Below are 21,435 nucleotides of genomic sequence, written 5' to 3'. Positions count from 1 at the left end.
CTCTTTTTCTAGCTACCCCAGCCCCCGTCCTAGCTTTCATGCCCTCCCATGGGAGTAGTAACCCAAGAGGGAGGAACCCACCATTTCCCTCCCGGGTCTTTCTCCATCCCAGTTTATGCACTCTTTGGGTGGTTCTGTGGTTTGACTTGAGAGAATTAGCCCCCAGTGCCAGCTTCTGCCATCTGATGTTGTGGCTAAACCCAAACAACCCTCACCCACTCTAATTTATGCTTGCACCAGTAGGAATAATCCGCCCAGCCTGGCTTTTCCCTGATCTAGCCCTACTTAGTTCACCTCCTGTCCTAGCAGGAACAGTGGCTTTTCTTGGCTGGCTTTCAACCCATTCTGGTTCTTGCTGTTGGATGTTTCAGCCCAGCCATGGCTCGTCCATACCCACATAGAGCTCACACATGGCTCAGTAGGGGGTTGAGACCTAGCCTAGTCCGTCCCACATCTACTCTGGTTCTTCAGGACACCAGATGGTGTTGGGGTCTGGCCTGGCCTGGTGCATCCAATCCCAGTCCACACTAGTGCCACGGGAGACTACAACTGTTTCCTAGTTAGAACGCAGCCCCCATTCCAGCACACGCACCCCTTGGTGGGAACCTCAACCCAGTTAGGGTGTACCCTTAGCTCCCCAGCTAGACCTGTTCCCGGACGTAGATCACGCGCCTGCCAGTGGTTGCTCTGACTCAGCTTGGCTCAGTCCCTCACTTGTCCTGGCCTCTGCCTTAGACACTGTGGCTTAGCGTCCTTGACTCACATAGACCAGTAGGTGCAAGAGCCTAGCTCGGCATCACCTGTGCTCCATCCTGGCTTCTAGTTTCACTTGTAGGCAAAGGTTTGCTCAGTCCTGCCCAGTACATCCCGTTCCATTACCAATTTATACATTAGCCAACTGTTGCAGCTACTTTGCCCAGCTTGTCCGACCCCCAGGTCTGGACCACATGTTCATCAGCGGGAGCTATGACTCGCCAGGAGAGTTTCCCAAGTTTCTCCACTTGATCCACTCCCAGACCCAGTTCTCATACATGCCAATGGGTTTTAGGCCAGTGCCTGGCGCAGTCTGGCCTTCCATCTGGCTGTATATGAGCTGGTGAATGTTGCAGCCCGGCCCACCCCACACCCTATTCAGGATGCACATTCAGGTGATGCTGCCTTGACAAGTCCAGACTGTTGCAGGTTCCTTTACCTGTGATTGATGGCAGGCTTCTTGGTCACACCTAGCTTAGTTCAAAACCACCCAAACTCTTGGGCTTACCAGTGGGGCTAGACTTTCCACAGGGTGTGGCCCACACATCCCGCACAGAATCTACCCCCAGATATGGTTCTCAAGTGCTAGTTAATGTTATGGCCCTGCCTAATGTGACCAGTCTCCTGATCCATCATCATGTCAGGTAAAAGGATACCCTGCTGGACAAGCCCCGAGCCTTAGCTTTTGCATGAACTGGAGTTCACTGCTCAGCATTGTTACGTGATTACAAGTTCTTCAAAGGAAGAGTTACTGCCATTGAGAATCTTTAGGATTGACTCAGATCCCAGAAGCAGAGTGGGATCAACCTGGAGCTAACTAAGCAGTGATTCAGACAACCAGTACCCCAGAGCTCCCAGGCCGGGCGGCCAGTACGCCATTTGGCGCCAGGCTGGAGTCGGGATCCGAGCAAGACGCCGCATCCTGGAGCCCCCCAGCGGCCTCCGAGCTGCTGGAAGTTTAAATCCCCAGGCCTAAGGTCGCGCCCCTCCCCAATCCCATTCACCGCCCAATGAGGGTGGTGGGTGGGCCCCGGACCTACCCAGTCACAGAGACTTCCCTCCTCGGTGTACTCACCCCGAAGGAAGCAGCCCCCGATTCCAGGCAGGCCCGGGGACAGCTCACCATGTGCACATGGTGGCTGGAGTCGGGATCCGAGCAGGACACCCCATCCTGGAGCCCACCACTACTAATTTCTCATTTTTGATTAGAAGCTTTAAAATGAGTTTTCTAAGTTCTGTATCCCCCATTTTCTCAATGTCTTCCTCAGTTAACTCCGAGGTTGGCATAGGGCTTTGCTCCTTTGCAGGGGAGTCTTCGGTAATATTCATTGTGCCTTTGTCTCTTCTTTTGCTCTTGTTCATTGTACTTCTGGTTATCAGATTCTTCTCCTTGGGGCAGGTTTCTAAGCTGTGTCACCCACAGGTCTGCAATTCAATTTTCCTTATTGCAGTTAGCACACAACTCTTTGCTTGTAGCCACTTGTGCCACAACCTCCAGCGAGTTCTAGTCTGGGTTCATATGTTAGATTTCCACAAAGAACTCCATAGCCCCAGCTCTTGGCTCACCAGTCTCCACCTCCTGTGATACTGTGCTGAGGCTGCACCGTTGTCTGTGCAACCTTTCTCCCACTTCCGGTTAGAGTAGGTCCCAGGATTAGAGAGACACCAAGTATCCTATATACCTAGGTTGTTGGTGGTGCTGATTCTGCCAGATCCTGTTGGACGTTAGGTCTGGTTGCCTCACGGACCTATTTTAGCCCGTATGATTCCACAGTCGGTATTATTATCCTGCGGGACCAGTGATATTATTATCCTGCGGGACCAGTGCAATCCACGGAACTCAGTGAGTTCTCGTTAGCTCAGCATATGCGCACTTCACTGTTGTCCTCTGCAGTCCTAAAGCTATTGCCACAGTGTACAAAATGGCGCTTGATGTACCACTACTAGAGTTCTTGATCTGCTGGTGGTCAGGTCTGAGGGCTACCCAGACCTGTCTTAGGTAGAACCTGTAGAATGCCACGTTGCTTTAGTTCACTGAGTCAGAAATGAGTTCACTCCCAGCTCAGCGTATGCTCAGTCCTTTCCCTTGCCTTTGCCTCCTATGCAAAATGGCGCTCAATTAAGCTCTAGGGGGCTGACTGGGCTGTGAAATCCACCCTGTTCTCACACTGCCCGTCTGGGATCTGCTGCTCTGTCTCTGCTCCTGGTCAAATCAAACGGACCAGCAGGACAGACAGCTCTTTGTCTGGGTTTACCTCCCAAGCTCCCAGTGAAAGTCCCTTCCCACCTAGTTGCTGGTGGAGTTCAGATGGCCATTAGCTGAGTGCTGCTAGAGTATCAGTCACTGCAACACCACACTGTTGTGTCTGCTGCTTTCCTGTGTTTGTCAGTCTCCAGGTATCCCTCTGCTATTGTGGGATGGCAGAATCCTACAGTTCATATAAGATTCACTCTGTGTGTGGCCCTGGCATGGCTGTCCTTGGTTGATACACTACTACAGGGACAACATCTACACCCTGATCTGCTCCTGAAACAGGGTGCCTCACTTGGGCTGGTGCAGTTTTCTCTGTTGAAAGTCCTCTCCACAGCCTCAGTTGTTTTGCTTGGCAGTTCATGTCTGTTCTGCTACACCCAGCTTTGATGTCACCCTGCAGAGCTGTCCTTCCCACCTCATTCCCAAGTTGTGTTCATTATGCTGAGCCCATCCTCAAGTTTCTCCCTAGTCCATTGTGTGTTTTCACATTCTTCAGTTGTAACTAGCCTATCATGATTCTAATCTCTTAGGTATAAGATTTGTATCCTCTGGGATAGGTTGTGTTTGCATTAGCCTCAGCACTTGGCACACAAAACTTAAATTGAGTGACTAGCATTTTGTTTCTCTTTCTAAAATGCAGTTTCCCTCAATAGGGCAGCTGCTGTGGCTGAAGACTGATCAGTGTGGATGAGAACAAGGAGGAGACCTGTGGGTCAGTAGAGGAAGGGCACAATGCATTGATTGGTGGGAGGTACCACATGCCCTTCACAAAAATTCCTAGAGCAGGCTCCCCATCTTAAGTTACTTGTAGGCTAAGATTCTTTTGGGGCGTGCTATTATTTCTGAGCCAGAACTTTACGCTGTCCAGCATTTAAGTCACTACAAACGTGTGGCGATTTGATTCTTAGCTAAAAGTGGTGAAAGTAAAACTTTCATTTCTTGGGTTGTACTAGCCATATGTTAAGTACTTAGTAGCCATTTGTGGCTCCTGGCTCCTGTGTACAACATCACAGAATAGAACATTTGCAAAATCAGGAAATGCTATTGGACTGCTTTGCTCTAAAGCATATTTCTTTTTTTTTTTTAAAGAGAAGTTCATTCTTTTTTTTTTTTTAAGATTTATTCATTTTATTACAGCCAGATATACACAGAGAGGAGAGACAGAGAGGAAGATCTTCTGTTCAATGATTCACTCCCCAAGTGAGCCGCAACGGGCCGATGCTATGCCGATCCAAAGCCGGGAACCTGGAACCTCTTCCGGGTCCTCCCACGCGGGAGCAGTGTCCCAATGCATTGGGCCGTCTTCGACTGCTTTCCCAGGCCACAAGCAGGGAGTTGGATGGGAAGTGGAGCTGCCGGGATTAGAACCGGCGCCCATATGGGATCCCGGGGCTTTCAAGGCGAGGACTTTAGCCACTAGGCCACGCTGCCAGGCCTAAAACATATTTCTTTAACTGAGTCCTCAGTTTGAGATTTATCCCTCAAATGACAAGCCAGAAGTAAAGTTCCACCTAAATGGGATTTCAGTTGATAGCTTTCTCTTCAGCTGATATCTTAGAACAGCCAGAAGCAAGGGGCCATGGGTTGAGGAAGGAGAGGTTTTCAGTGATTGTGGGTTTAGGGGGGTGGGTGATCTCACCATGGAGAGGTTGTGGAACACTTATCTGCACAGCTCTGGCCTAGGAGACTGTCCCTGGTCCTGCAGTTGATGACATCCTCACATGAGAGTCTGTTCTCAACACAACAGGTGGATGAAGCTGAGGATGGAGGTGAGAGATGGGACCAGGGATGGAGAGAAGAAATGAGGGCCAAAAGCCAAGGAGAGTCAAGGGAAAGAACTGAAAATGGGTACAGCTTGGAAGATAATGAGAGGAGGTGTGTGTGGCTGGTGATGGAGAGAGAGAAAGCTGGAGTCCAGAAGGAAATGATGTCTGTAGGACCATGAGATAAAGCAGGGAATGACTCAGAGCCATTGGCTGTGAGTTTCCTTCCTTTGACAACCGATTTTGTTCTGTGGCTTTAATTTGAAATGCCAGAACAAATTGAGAGGGTGAGATCTGGCTGGAATAAAACAACTCTAGAAATGCTGCACCCATACCTCTGTTAGGCTCCCACTGCTTGACTATCTTCTATTTGTCATTGTTTGCTTCCTTTTTGAACAGTGTCCCAGATTACAAGTGCTTTGGAAGCTAGGGTAAAAGCAGATAAATGACATAATGACACCTTAAACAGTGGGCTGTAATGTGTGTTACATCTGTTACAAATTAGAGAGGGTTAGAAAAAATTCCCTCACTTGGTCAGTTTTGATCCAAGGGGAAGGCACTTTGCAATAGGAATTTAGGCTCTATTACTGAGAGTCACCAACCTTAAGCTTACAATTGACAAGGAGCTATTCTTTCAGTCTGGCATCATTTTCAATATGAGTAGAGGTTGAGCCCTTGGCATTTCAGAAGCAAAAGTTCATGCTTGCTTGTAAAGTGAATCTGAGATTGGCAGTGCTGTAAACAGTGAGCCAAACAGCCTTTAGCAAGTTGGGTTACCATCTTTGTTCCTCTTTTAAAGTTGCTTGAACCATCTCTTTGAATTTCATCGGTTGTATTTAAGACATTAAATGTGTTTTAATACTGAGGTTCTTAAATTTGTACAGCAGAATTAGTTGAGAGGCTATTTTTAAAAAGTATTTGAGATACAGTTAGAGAATCAATCTTCCATCTACTTGTTCACTGCTCAAATAGCCACAAAAGTCAGGAGTGGGCCAGGCCATAGGCAAGATCTCCATCTGGATCTCTCAATATGGGTAGCAGGGGCCCAATTGCTTTGGCTAACTCCACTGCTTTTCTGGGCACACTAGTAGGCAACTGAATTGGAAGTGGAACAATGGGGACTTGAATTGGTGGTCATGTGCCATGCTGGCAATGTAGGCATCACTTTCATGTGCTGTGCCACAAAACAACTCCAGTTGAAGGGATTTTACTAGCCCCCACCCTTAGAGTTTCAGCTTTGGTAAGTTTGGCTTGGACTCTGAGATTGCTTGTCTAACAAGTTCTCAGATGATGTTGATGCTACTAATCTATGGACCACATTGTGGCAATCACTGCTCCAATGGACATTTTAGTTCAGTGTCCACGCTGCGTTAATTGGAGGACAACATTGAAAAGGATGGTGGATTATTTGCCTCTTTCTGGCTCATAAAGTTCCCCTTTGGGTTTTGCACAGCATGAAGTCTGTGTTGGGATGAGCTGGCTCCTCAGTGCCCTTTGCTTGCCAGGCCAACTGTCCCTGTGTTGTGGGAGCAGTTGCCTTGGGCATCCCCCAGCCCGTCTCCCCAGGACTAGAAATAGCTCATCTCACAGATGCAGAAACAGTCACATCTGCAGCACTTGTTCCTGACCCAGATCTTCTTAGCAGCTGGAGGCTACAGGCAGGCCAGGGCTGTGGTACGTAGAATGACAGGAGCAACTGGGTGATAACTAGGTAGATGACAGGACTTGTGAATGCGGAGGGGGTTATTTGACCTAGGACCTGTTTCTGGGTAGGCTTCAAACTCCATAGCTGACCTTGGGGAAGCCTCCTAATCCTCGACTCCTCCGTTTTGGACACTTACGATTACAAACATTGCTCCTCTCCTTTATAATCAATGAGCTTCTGGGGATCTCTGAGCTGCTGTAAAGGCACGCTGAGCTCCTGAGGAGAGAGAGCTGCCATGTAAACGATATATTATTAACAAAAAAATTAAAAAATAGCAGCATACCCTCTGCTGTTAATAGCCACTGTAGGCTGTTAGAGCATCTGGGCTCTGACACAGCCCCAGCTTTGCTGAAGGAAGGGTAATGGAGGTTGGTTTGAATTTGAAGCCCATTTGAAAGAGATGACAATGAGTTGTTAAAACATGTTTGAGCATATTTCTGGGTACATTTATAAAGAATATATGGTTGTGTGGGCAAGCATTGGGGTACACGGGGTTAGGCCGCTGTTTAGGACACCTATATTCCAATGGGAGTGTCCATTTGAGTCCTGGCTGTGCTACTTCCCATTCAGCACAATGCAGATGTGCCTATGAAGGTAGCATGAGTTTGCCCAAGAGCATGGAGCCCTGCATCCATATGGGAGGCCCAGGTGGAGTTCCTGGCTGCTGTGTGGGCCTGTTAAATGTTTTTGGGAAGTGATCCAGCCAATGAAAGAGATTCCTTTCTCTCTGCTTCCTCTATTCTACCTTTCAAATAAATCTTTTTTAAAATCATGATTAAAATCAACTGAAAAATCACAGATAACTTTCTGTTTGCACGGGGCTTAGGCAGCTAATTTAGGGTCATGAGCTTGGAAGCTGACACTCCTCCACCTATGTGGTCCTTTCTGCCCACCTGTGATGCTCACTTATCAGCTGGAACCTGAGAGGGGGCAGTGTTGTGTAGTTGTGTAACCACTCCCATCACAAACTTCCATAACAGCCCATGATAGGGAGGGGTACTCTCTCTTGATCCCGTGCTTCCACCGCTCTGGCACTCTGACTCGGCCTCCCCAGTACCGTTTGTTCTCTGGCTTCCTGTAGACAGACTCCAAGGACAGAAAGCCCCTGCGTATGAACCTTGTATGTCTATATTCCTCACCCTCTATTTACTGCTGGGGTGAGTCAGTGAAGATGCAAATAGTAAGGTGCTTTGTATTTCTAGTCTATGTACTTTGAAGAGTTCCAGGAAAGGTTAGGATGAGCAGTGATGAAATTTGGGCAGAGAAGTCGGGAAAAGGTGAATGTTTACAGCTTTGTAAGTATGTCCAGGTTGTTTGTGGCATGTCTCTTTGGATTTTTTTTTTTAATTGGAAAGGCAAATATACAGAAAGAAATATCTTCCCTTCGCTGGTTCACTCCCCAAGCAGCTGCAATGGCCGGAACTGAGCTGATTCAAAGTCAGGAGCTTCTTCCCGGTCTCCCACATGGGTTCAGGATCCCAAGGCTTTGGGCTGTCTGACACTGCTTTCCCAGGCCACAGACAGGGAGCTAGATGGAAACTGGAGCAGCCAGGACATGAACCAGCACCCATAGGTGATCCTGGCATGGTGAGGACTTTTAGTAACTAGGCTACCATGCCAGGCCCTCTTAGGATAATTTATATTGCTGGGGAAGCTGGAACATAGATCATCTTCAGTTTAATGAATGGGTTTCATAGTAATGATTATTTGTTCCCCTCAGGGTTTCAATTCAGACTGGATTGCCACATGAACTGGTCATTTGCTAATTTCTAGTGGGTCTTGTCATCACCAACCTTGGTTAATAAAGACTCGTTAACATATCCTAGACTTGTTCTGTATTATCTCTCCTGCACCCTGCAACAGATTATAGTGTTGTTTTACCATGAGGACTCTCCCAACAACATCTGGCAAGAGTGTTAGATGTCTCCTTTTTTCCTCCTCCTGTACCCATTGTTAGGGGATCAGGGCTCCCCTGGCCTCCACTGGGAAAGTATACAAATCAGTGATGAGTTAGGTGGTGATGACATCCACTCTGCGGGTACTTGTGGAACACCCACTGCATGCTCGCCTTGAGAACTAGGGATCTTGACCTGAAGGTATGTCATTTTGATGAAAGACATAGAAAACACTGAATCCACTATAGTTGTCTCTTGAACGGTCCAAACAGAATCTAAACTCACCTTTCATGCATTACAGCTGTGTCGTCTGCAGTGACATGGTGAGGGCATTGCTATTTTCCATCAGGGGAATGCAGATGGTTGTGTTTTGGGGAATTCGATGTGAATGATAGGAGCAACCTGGAGGAACTCATCTTTTCAAAGAAGGCCAAAATAGGGCGAGGTTATATTTTCAAAAATTAACTACAGCAGAGGCTAGAGGCCCTAACTATGTATTAACCCATCTGTCTCCTCACACTCGCTCTCCCACCCCCTGGGCTGCATGGACATGGACACCTACCTTGAGGCTGTGGTGACAAGTAGCCTGGAGATGGTCTGGCAAACAGCCTAGTGGTGGCTGCTCTCATTTCTCATTCCTCAGGAGAAGGAAGTAGATTGATGAACAAGTACTCTGCAAGTTCACTAAGGGTTCCTTGCCCTGTTCCGCTCCTGCTTGCCACCCTGGGAACTGCTGTGTGTGTTACCTCCACAGTGGAAGCTTCCATAAGGGAGACTGGGTCTCACCTAGCTGTAGGCTGGTATTCTTAGAATTATCTGGAGCTTCTAAAGGAGTGCACCAGTCTAGATCCACCCCAGAGATTCTGCTAGAAATGGGGATGAAGTCACCTCCAGGCAACATTTTTTTAAAAAAGGATGCAAATCCCCTAGATGAAGAGCAGGTGTCTTCAGGACTGGGAACTATTGAGCTGATGGTAGAATTGATCTGAAACAATGAATCAAATACTCCCTGCTGACTTCTCAGGAATTTTGTGAGTGGGAGAGAAAAATAAAACATCACCTTGCAGAACTTGCCTTGAAGTCCCAACTGGACTGTAATAGTTTTTCTGCACAGAAAGCTGTTGTAGTCCATTGGTTTGCAGGTAGAGAGTGACATCTACTGCTGTCTGTAGTGGTCTGTGTAAGTGGGCACAGCAGTAGTGGGAAGCCTGTTGTGTGGGAGCACTGAGCCCTGCATTGTGGGCATCTTGCTCTTGCCCTATTGTCTTGGCACCCTAGTATTATCCAACAGGTGCACCTCTCTACTCTGTGACCCTCCTGTCTCCACAGCATCTTTATTCCAATTGGTCCCCTGAGTATCTCGGGTGCCAGCCCCAGATGCATTGTACTCCGGTAGCTGCACCAGCCTGTGTTAGATGCCTGAATTATTGTTTTCCTCCCTTGAGTGCATGTTTCTCCCCGAGGGCTTGTGAAGAGGATGCATGGTGCCCTGGTGGCTCATCCATTTACTCAAGCTCTTCCCAAGAACACTTGCCCAGTCAGCACTTCTTTCTTCCTCTGTGTTCTTGTGTGTGTGTGTTGCCACAACCTGAACTGATTCCTTTGTTTTGTATCTTTATTATTTTATTTTATTTTTGATAATTTTTACATATTTGATTAGGGTGCAAAGGGCCAAGGCTAGAGGAAAGTGGGTGAGACCATTGTTTTCACATTCTCTTTTTTCCTTACTGTATCTGAAGGGAAGGGAGAGATGAGGGAAGAAGCCACACTCAGCCTTCCAACCATCCTAAGATCCCTGATGTAATGTATGCTGCCAGGATCCTACTCAAGTGGTTTTGATAAGTTAACAGTTCTGTATTGCTGCTGATCTCGCAACTCCTGTCATGTTGAAATCTCTGCAGAATCACTGGCTGACATAGTTGACCTTAGAGTCTCCATTTGCCCAGGTATTCACTGTCAACTCTTGGCTGGGGGTTGTTCATCCATTTGTTCTGTCCTTCGTCCTCTGTTATGGTGCCCTCTGCAGGCTCCAGTGTACTGCCATAGCCTCCATGTGCATCTGAATATGCTGTCCACTGTTCCGTCTGTCACTGAGGATGCCCAGCTCTGACACATGCACTCCATGGTCAGACCATGGAACCTGTAATTCTTTCATGGTTGGAGTTCTGAGTTCAGCAGTTCAGTTGGGGGGAATTCCCAAAGACGTATCATCTGAGGTGATTCCAGACCTGTGTATCTTTATTTTTAAGGAAAATAAACTCTACAGTTCCAACATGCATTAGGTGCCTGGAAAGTGGAATCAAGAAACCCTGTTGATTTTTTTTTCCTGATGACTTCATCTAGGCACCTGGGACTACCTGCAGGTTTGCCAGGGTGACAAGTGAGTGCTATCTCCAAGTGAGATGAGCAGTTTGAACTCAAAACTTTGTATGTTGTTGGACTCCAAAATGAGGAGTGGGAACTGATTCTGTTTGGTAGCTGAGGGAGGTGCTAAGGAGGTTGTCACGTGACAGAGGCATCAGGCTAAGACAGGATTGATGTTGAGCTGAACCTGGGCATTCTTACTGTTCTCTTTATGTTCATTTGGTGGTTTTCCTTCATGTGACAGATCCCTCATGTTGCCTTTTATTAGTTTTCTCCAGAGACTCATTACTATCTGTGCTACCCAAGAACCCTGTAGCTGCCCTTCCTGGTGCTCTCTCCATAACCCAGCCATGAACTCTCTTGTTTACCTTGCCTCTCCTCCACTTATTGTTGCTTCCTGCTGTACTGGCCATCTCTCGACTTCATCTTTACTCCCCTGCCTCCATCCATTTTAGAATCTTTCTGTGGTAACATGAATGCTCTCTTTTTTCACTACCAAAGCATTCCTCCTTTTACCTTGATGAAATCCTACATTTGGGGAAGGGGAGATACTGGACCACAGGGGAGGTTAAGCCACTGCTTGGGACTCCGTATTCCCAATTGGAATGATGGCTCAGCTCCTGACTTCTAGGCTTCTGATTCAACTTCCTGTTTAATGCTCATCCTGACAATATTAAAAAGAAAATTAAAAAATTTCTTACGGCTCATCCTGAGAGGGAGTAGGTGATGGGTAAAATACTTAGGTTCCTGCTACCTATGTGGGAGACCTGGAGAGAGTTTCTAGTTCCTGGCTTTGTCCTGGTCCAGTCTTGGCTGCTGCAGCTATTTTAGAAGTGAACTAATAGAGGAAATTGTGGCAGCCTGAAGATTCAAAATGGCATCAGTTTTGTCAAGCCCTCTAAGTCTACATGAGTTTTAGGGCCAGCCAAAAAACGAGTGTTCTGTTGGGAACACATATGTGGACCAGAATCATATAATGATATTCACTGTCTACTTTAAAACTTGGCTAACTGTAAACTGGCTTCTGTTTGCTTGCTTGCTTGCTTCAGCTCCTCATTACTAAGCAGGATACGGTTCTTAGCATGTACAAACATTTGCCCATTGGATAGCTTCATATAATTCACAGTGTTATTGTTTCTCCTAATGGTACCTGGCAGTTGGGTTGCAGGTAGTAGACCTTCCCCTTATCCTCAGATTAGCATTCAGCTATAAAGTTTCCCCTAACAGCTCACACTAAACACAGGTCTTTGACAACCCTGGGAAGAAAGAGTGCCCAACCTTGAGAATATAATAATTCCTGCCAGTTCTCCCCTCGTCACATTGCACCAATGGTAGCTTAGTTGATTGGCTAGTTTCTCATGCCTGTGTGAGTTTAAAAGTCCGTAATCGAGACGTGTTAGGGCTGTCCCCTCTTGTACTCGTGGTGGTACAGTACAGTCTGCTGGCAGTGAATTAAGATTTCTAAGCTTCTAAGAGTCAGCCTGTGACTGATTTTGGGGATTGAATTGGTCAGCATGCAACAGGAATGTTTTTCTCTGCTGCTCTAACTTTTGAGTAAATAAAAAATAAACATTAAAAAAAGAAACAGAAAAAACTACAGAGCATTCCATCAAACTTTTTGTTCGTTGCAGCTGACATGGATGGGTGGATGTTTTTAGACTTTCATACTTTCATCTGAAGTAGGAACTGCCACTCCCAGTGAAATTCAGTTCTGTTACTTGACCAAGATGACACAGGGTGTCTCAGATCTTTGCCGTTAAGTTCTGCACCTTCCAGCTTGGGAAACAACAAAGCCTGCAGCTTGCCAGGCAGGGAGTAGATTTCCTGGCACTGGAAACCCTTTGAGTCTAGCACTTTTGGGGTGCTATGGAATTGTGTAGGATGGTGAGGTCTTTTCCTATAGAGGCTTGCATTGACAATAAGATCCCAAGCTGTGTTCTCCTAGAGGTGAGTTGGTGAGTCCTGAGGTTTTAGGTGGTCACCAGGGGGCATACCAAATGACAGATATATTGGACTTTTGGATTATGTCTTTGTCATGGTTATTATGCCTAGTCTTCAGTCCCATGGAGTCATTCGGTAAAGAAATCTCAATGTGTCTTTGTTTTTGTTTACGTATTTATGTATGTATGTATTTATTGCAGAGCCTGTGTCATCTTGGGCGTGATATTCCTTCTGTCATCCATATGTATAGTGGTCAAAGCCATCCATGACCTTTCTACGAAGCTACTCCCAGAAGTGGTAAGGTACTTCTTTCTGCTTAAAAATCTGTGCTAGTAGTATCAGCAGCAGTTCCAGCCTCCTGTGCTGGCTCCTTATGCTGGTTTACTAGAAGTGTGGGCAGGTTGAGAGACACATTTTGGGGGATTCAGAACTCATGGTAGGAATGCAAATGACTTCACAAAAGAAAGCACTGAGTAAGATAAAGCGACTCCAAGTGGTTGAGCTGATACTGCATCAACCTTAAGTCTGATTGGTTGCAACACAAGATGTTTGTTTTGTATTGAGAAATGAGATAATTTTTGTATGGTAGAGTGAGCCGATGTGAGTTGTGTGCAATTGTTATTCTGCATCCAATGATTGCCATCATAAAAATTACTTATTTTGTACTTTGCACCTCAATTTGATACATAAATCTATTTACATTAGTTTTTCTGGCACAATTGATGTTTGGTTATAGGAACTGGAGGACACAATTTCATAGGCAAATGTGTCTTTGATGGCTTTGTCCTCCGGGTGAGAGTCATTACCTGCACTCTGATTGTTTTCTCTCCTCCCATTAGGAATGCTGAGGAAAGAAAGATTTTGAGAGCCTCCCACTGTTGCAGGGTGTGAGCGAGATCATGCTAGACATGTCTAAGGTTTATTAAGGAGTCTTCATTAACCAAGCTTGGTGATAACAGGGCCCACTATAAATAGCAAGTCACAAATCCATACAGCAGTCCAGTTGATCGAAACCCCAAGAGGAACAAATGGTCATTACCCTCAAGTCCATCCATTAAGCTGAAGACCTATGTCCCAGCTTCCCCAATAATATGTTATCCTAAGACACATGCAATGAATAACCTGGACACACTTACAAAGCTGTGGACATTCACCTTTCCCTGGCTTCTCTGCCTACATTCCACTACTGCTAGTCCAAACTTCTCCTGGGATTATTGATAGTACATACATTAGAAATACATACATTAGCATAGATATCTTCATTGTCCTGTCCAAGTGGTGAATAGAGAGTGAGGAATACACCCACACAGGGACCCTGCTCAGGGGATACCTGTCCTTGGGAAGCCAGAGAGCAGGCAGGCACTGGAAAGGCCAAGAGTCAAGAGTGCCAGAGCAACAGACACACAACTAAGAGAGAGCAGAGACCCTCTCTATCATGGGCCTTTATAGGGGCTTGTGAGGGGAGTGGTTATACAGCAATGGAATACCGCCCCCTCCGAGGTTCCAGGTGAGCATTACAGGTGGGTGGGAGGGAACACCTACGTGGTGGGGGAGTGGCTTCCAAGCTCATGACCCTGAACTCCTACCTCACCACACCATCCTGGCAGCCAGTTTGTTCATGGGGAGAGGAAGATGGTGCTGTTGTAGTTCTCTGTTCCCAGTTGCAGTGTTAGAGATGCATGCGATGGGCTCTTCTCTTGGGACCTGAGGGATTTGAACATAGCTCTATGCACAGTCTTGTCTAAAATCAAAATGAGAAGATGTTTAATTTTACTTTTGGAAACATTTGTGTTAATCCTTTAGGAATGATGTATTGCATTCGTGTGCATATTTATAGGGAGGATGAAAATGAGGCGAAGTATTCTTGCAGTTTGTAGCAGCCTTAAAGGGGCTATTTTCAGTTGCCTCACCCCTGTCTTTTAACCTGTGATTAGAGCAATCCTTTTGTGTGAAGAGTCAAATGGGATAGCAGGCAGTTAGTTAGGGTTTATGGTCTCTGGTGAAATTATTTGTTAAAATTACAAAATTGTATTTCTCTCCCATTTTTTTAAACTTTGTAAGAGCACGTTTTTACAAATCAATTGACCATCTCAGTTGTAACAAATGCAAGGAGAAATGACCCACCTAATCTCATATCTGGGTCACTGTCAAGGAGATGGTGGTTGAGTGACCAGCTTATCATTAGTATAGAAGGAGGAAGTTAACCAGTCCCACCCTTTTGAGATTCAGAACCAGGTACTATTGAAGACAAATTCTTTCCTTTGTTCTTTGAGCATCTCTTCTGAGATGAGGCATAAAAGACACCACCGCTCCCATTACTTCGGGCTTTTCTTTCTTTCCTCTTACCACTCTGGCTGGAGGTCTGGGGTTTTTCCTCTGGTCACATGAGCCCCCTCCTGCCACCATGGCAGGGGGCCTTTTCCCCTATTTTTCCTCAATAAATCCCGCTTTGCAAACCGGAATTGTCTGCATGAAAATTCTTCTTTCATGTGAGACGAGAAACAAGGTTGCTGCCATGTTTTGCGCCGATTACCATACAACATTTTTAATAATCCATCAGGATCTTCAGTATTGTCTGTGACCACAGTTGGTCAGTGACAAGCAGGAGGCATGAAAGCTAAGGCAGCAATGGTACTGCTGGTAGTGTGGAGTCTTCAGGGGAGGGAGCGCCTTCAGCCAGCGTTCCCATTTATTACACTCCTGTGCTCTTCATCTCCTCATCGTCACTTCCCTCTCTCCCCAACCCCGATCTCCCTGCTCTCCTGGGGTCTTCAGCTTTGCCATCCTGTTGTTCCATCAAAACTTACCAGTCTTCCACATATCAGATTTGTATCTTAAGTAACAGGTGAAGACATTCAGTGTCGATTCCCTTGTATGTGTCGGCTATCACTTGGGTCGCATCTTTGCATTTTTCATGGCACAACTCTGTGAAACACTTATTGTAGGAAGGTTCAGCATTGTACCAGTGGACTTGGTCATTTATCTGGGCATTAAAAATTAATCTCTGGCCAGGCTAACTCAAGATGGAATGGATGACTGCTCTGAGGCCTTACTTGTTTTTCTCTATTGACTGAACTGCTATTAGCTGGGAGTGGTACTTTACCCACGCCACAAGCTCTCTTCAGATGTTCACAGACTGAAATTCCCCTTCAAGGTATGTGAAAGTTCATGGAAAGATGGAGTTAAACGATGTTTATTTTAGTACCAAAAACAGGGGTGGGGGGAATCCATGCATAGTTGTCTTCTCACTCCATTTTCTGTGAAATGTTTCTTTTAAAGATTTTTTTTTCTTGGAAAAGGCAAATTTACAGAGAGAAGGAGAGATAAGCATCTTAAATCTGCTGGTTGACTCCCCCAAATGGCTACAGTGGCCAGAGCTGAGCCAATCTGAAGTTAGGAGCCAGGAGCTTCTTCCAGATCTCCCACATGGGTGCAGGGACCTAAGGACTTGAGCAGTCCTCCACTGCTTTCCCAGGCTGTAAGCAGAGAGCTGGATCAGCAGTAGAGCAGCCAGGATTCTAACTGGTGTCCATAGAAGTTTTGAGAAACCAACAGGCCATGGCCAGGCCTCCAACTCCTGGGCTATAATAATGAAAGTGGACATTCATCCATAACATTTCATTTAAATCAAAAGTCACACATCACACTCAGCCATAAAAGCCAGCCTTGAGGCCCAAAAATAGGGCAAGCTGGCAGGTTTGTGGCAACTGGGGAATGTGTGCCTAGGTGAAGGGTCTGGCCTCTCTATTAGGTTATATGCAGGAATGTGGGCTCAGGGTCCACCACTGTGTCATGTGAAAGAAACGGACAGCTAGTTATGTTTTTGAAAATTCTTTCTGGGAGTGAATGGATAATTGTCACACAGATCAAGTGAGAGGGACCTTTAATAAGTTTGTGGGAAGGTGGAATAATACATTTATTTGGGTGCCCCACAGTGTTGAAATTCATGCATAGTTTTTTTTTTCTTAACATGAATTTCAAACTCTGGATCACCCAAGTAAGCTTCTATTAACTTTTTCCAAGGTTTTTTTGACGTACTGCCTGGCTGCAGGTGGGGAGTTTGCTACCTTCAGTTGGCTTGTGGCTATAAATATAGGGTCTGAGTGAAGCCAGACTGCCCCTCTGGGCCCTGGAATCATAAACTTAACCTGAGTTAGGTCCTCTTCCTTACTGGCTTCCACTGTAGAAATGCATTTCCACCTGTAGTCCTATGTGGAGGAATGTGACTCCTTCTCACCTGTTCCCCAGGTGCCTCGCCTTTTCATTCTGGTGCACAGTTCTCAGAGTGGGAATACTTGAAAGATGGGTTAGTTCTGAGCGAGGAAGCTGTGCAGTTGGGGATCACCCAGCCGTGGAGCAGCTTGGCTCTGAGCCCCAATGCAAGGCATGTCTGACTGTCTCCAGGAGCCCCAGAAGAGTGCTCTGGGAAATCTGCCACAGGGATGCAGGTGCAAGAAGCTGCTGTCATGAAACAGATGCTAAACAGAGCTGCCCAGGCCACTCCGTGTTAGCCAGGGTTCTGGAAGGCAGGAGGTGCTGGCTGAGGATACAGTCCTCAAAGTGTGTTCCTGTGCCTGTAGGTTGCTTTGTACTCATTCATTCATTCATTCATTCAAGGATTGAAGCAGATTTAAACAGATAAGCAAGGTCTTGACATCCTTGACTTCCATGAGAGCCTCATCCCTTGTTTCTGTTTCTGGGTTTTCAATTGAGAAGTGAACATTTTGTACATGTGGCATCCGGCCTGATGATCTTCTGTGAGATGGCTATACTGTGGCCAATGGTGTACTTACTCCTTCTTTGTTTACCCCATCACCTACTGCTCTGGTAAGCGGGGCCAGTCATATCGCCTCTCCTTTTCCTTAGGACACCAGTGTGCTGCTAGCCAAACTGACCTTCTGGTATTGTCAGCTGGTGGGTTGACTGATGGCAGTACATGGATTTGAGCCCTTGTCCCTCACCCTGGGCTAAATTGACTCCTGGTACCATTTCAGGGTAGGGGAATCTGGATCACTATTTCTGACACATGAGGGGAACTTGAGGATGAGATCTAGGTGAAAGTTAGCTAAGAAACAAGATGTATTAGCAAGGAGAAAATACATACTCTAGAATGAGTGTGGGCAAGCTCTAGAGTGAGCTGTGCCCCCATGAGATTCAGGGTGATCTGCAATCTTAGGGGATAGAGCTCAGGGCCGGGGCCGTTTGCCAGGAAAGGGTCGGGGGGGGGGCACCTCCAGGAATTTGGTTGACTGCCTTTTTAGGATGTCTTTCAAGTGTCACAGCAGCAGGTACATGATGGGAGTTACAATGTTAGCCATGGTAATCCTGTTGTACCGACAGTATAGTTAGCTACAGGTCATCACAGGGGTGTGGCCAGCAGGTATGTGGGAGCCTTTTGGCTGTAGCTGATTTTGGGGAACAGCTTCATACAGTAGTGATCATGGATTATAGAAAATGGAGGAATTGCAGAGACAGCCCTATGGGAAGGCATGATAACACTTTTCCTGTGGCTATTTTTGTTTTAAATCCCTGTGTCCTTATCTATAACTGTACTATGGGCCTTTGAAACCCTGCTGACCACTGACATTTTGAGTCTGGCCCTCCTGTCTACCTGTTCATACTCATGACCCTGCTCTTTCTGGTTTTCCCCATTCTCTTATAACATGGTCCCCTTGCTCTCTGTTACAAGACCAGGCTGAGCCCCACTACTTTGTCTCTTGAAAAGTTCCTAAGTGGGCAAACCAAGTAGAACCAGAAGATGCAGAGGGGCAAGCATGGAGGGGGGGGGTCATGAGCTGCATCCTAGCAAGACTATGAAGTGTGGTGGAGGATGTGGATACTCATTCCGACTGTGATTCTCCTCTCTGCCTCATCTGTGGGTCATTTTCCCTGAATCTTGGTCCCTTTGTAGGTAAAATGGAGGCAATCCTGAGGTCAGAGACTTTGATAAAAAAGTCATGATGTGGCTGGTGCACTGATTCAACTGTCTAATCCTCTGCCTTTAAGCACAACATCCCATTTGGGCCCCAGTTCATGTTGCAGCTGCACCACCCATCCAGCTCTCTGCTTGTGGCATAGGAAAGCAACAGGGGATGGCCCAAAGCCTTGGGACCCTGCACCTGCCTGGGAGACCCAGAGGACGCTCCTGGCTCCTGGCTTTGGATTGGCTCAACTCAGCCCCAGCCATTGTTGCCACTTGGGCAGTGAACCAGTGGATGAAAGATCTTTTTGTCTCTCCTCTCTGTAAATCTGCCTTTCCCATAAAAGCAAATTAATCTTTACAAAAAAAGTTATGTCTATAATGCATCAAAAATGATAGGTCTTAGAAGACAGAACTTTTGGGGAGTGGCTGCTTCTGAAGTTCTACCCTTCAAGGTTCTGTGGCCCTTTTTCCTGGCATCCTGGTCTTTCTCTGGCTGTGGATGCCCTAATGCTTGACTTTAGGCTGCTCCTGCTTCTGAGGCCCTGAAAAGGCAATAATGGTTGATTTTCCATGCTCTGCAAGGCTCTTTGCTTCTCAGAGGACTTGGCTCTTGTTCTCAGGGAAGTCCCAGTTGAGGAGGGGCCCACCAGCTGGTTCACTGGATGAAAGGTGACGTGGGCTGTGGTACACGTCATCTGGCAAACACACAGGAGGCTTTGCCTCCATCTGGGATAGGGGAGAAGAACCAGGCAGAGGCACAGGTCTTCTGCTTACTCTGTTTTCTCTTATGGTCTTGTTTTCTCCTTACACAAGGTTCTCTGAGTATAAGGGAGAAAGACTGGAAGGAGAAGCAATTAGCGAAAAGAGGTGTTAAAAGGGAGAAAACAGCTCTGTGTTCTCAGGCAGCAGCAGTCGCTTAGCAGTTTTACTTTGCCATCCTCGCACAGCGAGGTTGCCCTATGTGCCCTCCTTGTCTGTATTTCCCCCCTCCCCGCCTAATGTTTGGTGCAATGTTGTATCTCCACCACCAAAATAAAATTGGTCTACTCTAGCCAGAGCACAAGAGTGCCTGTTGGCTTCTAATTCTCTTGCAGGCAGCTAGCTGGTCATCAGCTTGCTTTCTATTCTCAGCCCTGTAGACTATCAGGGTGGTTTGGGAGGGAGGAGTGGGGTGGAGTGGAGGTACAATCTTTTTCTTTTGGTGTACTTGCTGGAGAAGTCTTGCCAAGGCTGCACTGGCTCTGCAGATCCCTGGGATCTACCTACTTGCTGCAGGGACTTCTGATGAAATTCCACTGTTAGGAGCAAAACCGCCAGTGGAACCCCAGGGAAGGATGTTCGGGCTTGCAGGTGCACAGCCAGAAATGTTGCCCCATGGTCCCCCATCCCATGGAACTAGCTCTAGTTCTTATACTTATAGGCTCTTGTGTTTGTAAGCTGCTAGGCATTAAACCTGCTTGGGTTGGGAGAAGATAAGTTTGTTTGGGTACGAAAACCTTGGGAAGTCTGTGGCTGTTTTTCCTGCAGTGTGCATTTTCCACTACTTTTAGAAAAACCCCTGACATGCATGAATTTCAGAATTTTTAGACCAAAATAAATTATTTTTTATTTCCATGTTTTTTCCTCAAAAACTGTTTGAAGTGAGCTTATGTGTTCTCCAGCCATTTATTATCTTGTGGTTAGTGAGTCCTTACTTAGTAGGAAGTAGTGGGAGTTCGTACAGCCTAGCCTGCCATCTTCCTACATGCCCACTCTCAGTGCAAAGTTCTGTTTGTCCCACCCTGTCCTATTCTTCTCTAATGAGGTAACCTGGCCACCTGCTTGAAAGTCTTGCTTCTATGCACATCTCTTCTCTTTCTAGTATCTTCTGTCACTTACTATCTATCATGTCCAACACAGGCACTGATGTCCAAGTCCCTGCCTTCTCAACTTGACTGTCTGGAAAGTGCTCTTTCCGAAGGTTCCTATCCCTCCTTTGACATTCTCTGTGTCATCTCATGGTCAGACTCTCTCTCCCCTCAGCATACACCTGGCAGTAGGTTTGAAGCAAGGTGAGGGGTTTCATAAAATTACTGCCCACCCAGGCTGTTCAACAACGTCAGGTCATTGTCATAGGAGCATGTTTCCAGAGACTTCCTCAGCATGGAGTGGGTGCTCTGAAGCAATGTAGTGCTAGGGATCGATACAGAGCCAAATCAGGGGGACAGATGTCAGTTCTGGCATCTCCTAATTGGGAGATCTGGAACATGGAGAATAATGTTTCCCTGCTTCATTTTTTATGTATAAAATGGAAATAATTATTTAGGGGACATGCTTGGCAATGAGTACTGAATGAGTGTGGACTAATGTTGGAATAAGAAAGCAGTAGGGAAGATCACTTGGAGAGCAAGCTAATAGACAGAAGATCTTTCTCTCTGTCTCTCTTCTCTGCAGAAAGAAATGCCAAATCTCAAACCTAGTGGATCCACTGACCTAGTGAATCACAATTAGCCTAGTAACCAGATCTGTAGGAGATTCATAGGCTTACGAGTGTTTGGCAAACTCCGCTTAAACTGCATCTCAAGCAAGAAATCTTTCTGAATTACCTGGGCTCGTCAGTCCATTAAACTTTACATATATATATGTGTGTGTGTGTATGTGTGTATAAATCTTCTTTCATCCTAGAATCAAGAACTCATAATTTCTAAAGAGAACTGATAACTGACAAAGATGGGTAATCAGTGGCTGAATAGATTTATGGAGAATGGAAAATTGCACAGTGGTCAGTGGATTTTTGAGAAGGTGCCAGGGTATGCCAGTGGAGAAAAGAAAAGTGCTGGATCAACTGGATAGCCAAA

At 46.3% G+C, this 21,435-nt stretch overlaps 1 protein-coding gene across 1 annotated transcript in view; it reads left to right on the top strand.

Moving 5' to 3' along the window:
* The window catches only part of TMEM163 (transmembrane protein 163), a 289,487-nt gene that overhangs the window by 230,705 nt on the left and 37,347 nt on the right, over window positions 1-21,435 (top strand). The window contains exon 5 of the mRNA XM_004589357.3: window positions 12,876-12,972. Coding sequence (XP_004589414.1) covers window positions 12,876-12,972 — 97 coding nt within the window. The remainder of the gene's footprint in view (window positions 1-12,875; window positions 12,973-21,435) is intronic.

The sequence above is a fragment of the Ochotona princeps genome, chromosome 5, assembly GCF_030435755.1.
Source record: "Ochotona princeps isolate mOchPri1 chromosome 5, mOchPri1.hap1, whole genome shotgun sequence".
NCBI lineage: Eukaryota > Metazoa > Chordata > Mammalia > Lagomorpha > Ochotonidae > Ochotona > Ochotona princeps.
The sequence above is the reverse complement of the archived record's forward strand: the minus strand, read 5'-3'. Positions and strand labels throughout refer to the sequence as shown.